Source organism: Procambarus clarkii, chromosome 2 (genome assembly GCF_040958095.1).
Source record: "Procambarus clarkii isolate CNS0578487 chromosome 2, FALCON_Pclarkii_2.0, whole genome shotgun sequence".
NCBI lineage: Eukaryota > Metazoa > Arthropoda > Malacostraca > Decapoda > Cambaridae > Procambarus > Procambarus clarkii.
Genome location: NC_091151.1, coordinates 38,874,728 through 38,878,597, shown reverse-complemented (window position 1 = coordinate 38,878,597; position 3,870 = coordinate 38,874,728). Strand labels below are relative to the sequence as shown.

General features: G+C 51.2%; 1 protein-coding gene across 1 annotated transcript in view; it reads right to left on the bottom strand.

Annotated features, from left to right (window-relative positions):
* Window positions 1-2,163: 2,163 nt before the first annotated feature.
* The window catches only part of LOC138366245 (coiled-coil domain-containing protein 8-like), an 18,602-nt gene continuing 16,895 nt past the window's right edge, over window positions 2,164-3,870 (bottom strand). The window contains exon 2 of the mRNA XM_069327187.1: window positions 2,164-2,495. Within this exon, the coding sequence (XP_069183288.1) occupies window positions 2,164-2,495 (332 nt within the window). The remainder of the gene's footprint in view (window positions 2,496-3,870) is intronic.

The following is a 3,870-nucleotide window of genomic DNA, read 5'->3' as shown; positions in this document are numbered from 1 at the left end:
CAAATAGGCAAAGTTTCTTTCACCCTGAATGCCCCTGTTACCTAGCAGTAAATAGGTACCTGGGAGTTAGTCAGCTGTCACGGGCTGCTTCCTGGGGGTGGAGGCCTGGTCGAGGACCGGGCCGCGGGGACACTAAAGCCCCGAAATCATCTCAAGATAACCTCAAGATTGCAAAACAGAGAGGCAGTTAGGGTGTGCATTCTGGCTAGGCTGTTAGGGTGTGCATTCTGGCTAGGCTGTTAGGGTGTGCATTCTGGCTAGGCTGTGCATTTTGGCTGGGCTGTTAGGGTGTGCATTCTGACAAGGCAATTACAGTGTACATTGTGGCTAGGCAGTTAGGGTGTGCACCCTGGCTAGGCAGTGTGTGGCGTACATTTGGGCTAGGCAGTTAGAAGTGTACAGTTGGGCTAGGCTGTCAGGGTGTAATATTTTAAGTTCGATCCGCTATTGAGTTCCCAATTATTGGCCAACAGTTGCCGCGAGGATTTTCCCACCAACTACCTCGTTCATTGCTCATTAGAGTCCCTAATGATCCCCGCTACCAGATCTACCACAAGTTGCCCACCAGTCGTGTTAGTGGGCTACTCCCCCCTACCCATCCCACACCCCCCAGCCCACCCTACTCCCCCTTGCCTGCACTGTTCACGCGGGGAATTCTCAAAATATGAACGCGGTTGTCCAGGACGTTTTGGGTTATATAGTGGCCGCTGGTTCCCGGTGTGATTTACAGAGGCCTGTTTCTTGATTGTGTTGGGTCTGTGTGGGAGAGAAGGGGAGAGGGGGAGGGAGAGAGAGAGAGAGAGAGAGAGAGAGAGAGAGAGAGAGAGAGAGAGAGAGAGAGAGAGAGAGAGAGAGAGAGAGTGAGAGAGAGAGTGAGAGAGAGAGAGAGAATCGTTTCAGATGAACTGATGTTAGCATAACAGCTTTTAGCTTGCAGTTTCGTTAGGAACTGAGCGTAATTCCTATGAATCCTAGTCTTAGTTAAAGAAAGGAGGGAGAGAGAGAGTCTTTAGTAGAGCAGTGTTAAGACATTCGCCTCCCCGCGCCTCGCAGGCGATTTGGTCTTAGTTCGAGTCCTGGCCACTCCCTGACTATCTGGGCTCCAATCCTTAACTGTTCGCCAAGCATTAATTGGGGACCTGGTTGTAAACTGATTGGTGAGTCGTGTATCAGGAAAAAACTAGTGAGTAAGGCTTACCATGAGCTATGGGGGAGGGAAAACTGTCAATCCGCTAAGTGCAGTCAGAAGTCGTCTATTCAAGTACCCGCCATGTAGAAGGCATGGCAGGATGTGCAGAATACCCCCGTTGAAAAGCAGAGGTGCAACAGGTACTCTGAGAGAGAACTCTATCAACATCAGAGGCCCGAGACTGTTTAACACGCTTCCACTACACATAAGGGGCATAACTGGCCGACCCTCACAGTGTTCAAGAGAGAACTTGATAAGCACCTCCAAAGGATATCAGATCAACCAGGCTGTGACTCATACGTCAGTCTGCGAGCAGCTGCGTCCAACAGCCAGGTTAACCAGTCCAGCAACGAGGAGGCCAGGTCAAGGACCGGACCGCGGGGACGCTAAGTCCTGAAATCATCGCAATGTAACGCATGGTAAAACCTGTGTAAACCTGTGTTTAACCTGTGTTAAAAAAAGAAGAGATGGCTATGAAGATGAGGAAATGCCCAATAACAAGGCAGGCCTAGCTGGTTAGGTGGTTGCTCTAGCTGAGTAGGAGGCTGGGGGCTGGCTAGGTGGGAGGATTAGGTTGGATAGGTAGTTTACCTGCTGGACTGGGCTTGCTGGTGGGATGGAGCGGCTGAACTAGGCTGAGCTTGATTATCCGACAAGTTTGGCTTGGGCTAGCAGACGGGGCAGGGTTGGACTGGGGCGTGCTGACAGTCTGGGCTGTTGTTGTTGTTATAGATTCAGCTACTCGGAACAAGTTCCAAGTAGCACGGGCTATGGTGAGCCCGTAGCTTACCTGGCACAGGAGCGGGGCAAGTAGCACGGGCTATGGTGAGCTCGTAGCTTACCTGGCACAGGAGCGGGGCAAGTAGCACGGGCTATGGTGAGCTCGTAGCTTACCTGGCACAGGAGCGGGGCAAGTAGCACGGGCTATGGTGAGCTCGTAGTAGACTTACCTGGCACAGCATCGGTGCTGTTATCTATCTGTTGTCTCTGGGCTGAGTTGAAAAGCGGTTCGTTTCCTCTGGTAGAGCCGTTGTATCAGCCTCTGGCGTAGCCGTTGTATCAGCCTCTGGCGTAGCCGTTGTATCAGCCTCTGGCGTAGCCGTTGTATCAGCCTCTGGCGTAGCCGTTGTATCAGCCTCTGGCGTAGCCGTTGTATCAGCCTCTGGCGTAGCCGTTGTATCAGCCTCTGGCGTAGCCGTTGTATCAGCCTCTGGCGTAGCCGTTGTATCAGCCTCTGGCGTAGCCGTTGTATCAGCCTCTGGCGTAGCCGTTGTATCAGCCTCTGGCGTAGCCGTTGTATCAGCCTCTGGCGTTAATATGCACTATGTCATACATTCGTGACGAGGTCACTCCCGTATCCTTATCCACCCACTACTGCCTAACCACCGCTGGTTCAACCACCACTACTGGTGGTTCAACTACCACCACTAACACTGCTGGAACTACCACAGCCTCCACCAGCAACACTCACTAACTCACTTTTCTCTCCACAACAAATCCTGCAACTCAGGCCGTGGCAACAAATAAACCCCCCAAAAATATATGTAGAGCTTGCGGAACATGTAATCAATTTCCAACTGAGCTACGAATTGACATGTTGACATCGCTCTCACTATATGCGCCGGGCGGCAGTATGATAGTGATAACCCACATCGAGGGCCGGGCATACTGGAACGTGTTTGACCGTCAGGTTCCCCTCCGACCTGGGGACGAGAGGCGGTTCCCCTGTGATAGTAGTTGGATTAAAAACCTTTACCTGCATGAAAATGGTGTGACGTCATATCTGACGTCATAGTGACGTCATATCTGACGTCATAGTGACGTCACACTCCTTATTTATCCCCATATGTAACACCGCACATTTTATCTAGTATTTACTTTAGGTTAGGATATAGTTTTCTCAGGTAATCGAATCCACGTCGCATTATTAACGGTGGAATCCTGCATGCTGTGATGCACCTGTTTCGTTGGCTGTGGGGGAACATTGACCAACACAATTACGCTTCCCAAGGCGGGTCTGTGTGTAGCCGTAACGTTACCCAACAAACACACAACGTAAGTGCTTGTTGGGTAATTAGATCCTGTTTGGCCGTGCCAATTACTTGTTCCACATACGACACAAAGAGCCATCGCCCTCGGCGATATCTTCTAATCTGATGATTACGTCGCCTCAATTTGGCTTATTATGTCGAGAACATTGCCCTGAGGGGTATGTGGACCTGCGGGCCTCGACAAGCAACAGCCTCCTAGATCAAGTAATCACAAAGCAAGCCTGGCTCCAAGCCGAGCTTCGGGAACTTCCAGAACCCTCTCCAGGTAACCCTCTGTTACCTAGCAGTAAATAGGTACCTGGGAGTTAGTCAGCTGTCACGGGCTGCTTCCTGGGGGTGGAGGCCTGGTCGAGGACCGAGCCGCGGGGACACTAAGCCCCGAAATCATCTCAAGATAATCTCAAGAAGAAGATAAGGTATATTTTCCAGGTATAGACTGCAGGTAAATCCTCACAAGTCAAGTCTGGCCTCGAGCCGGGCTTGGGGAGTAGAAGAACTCCCAGAACCCCATCAACCAGGTATATTCTCCAGGTATATACCTTGAGGTGGTTTCGAGGATCAGTATCCAAGATTTCCTGGTTGACCATCTGGTCAGCAGTTAAATATGCCGTAGACATCACAGCCCGGTTG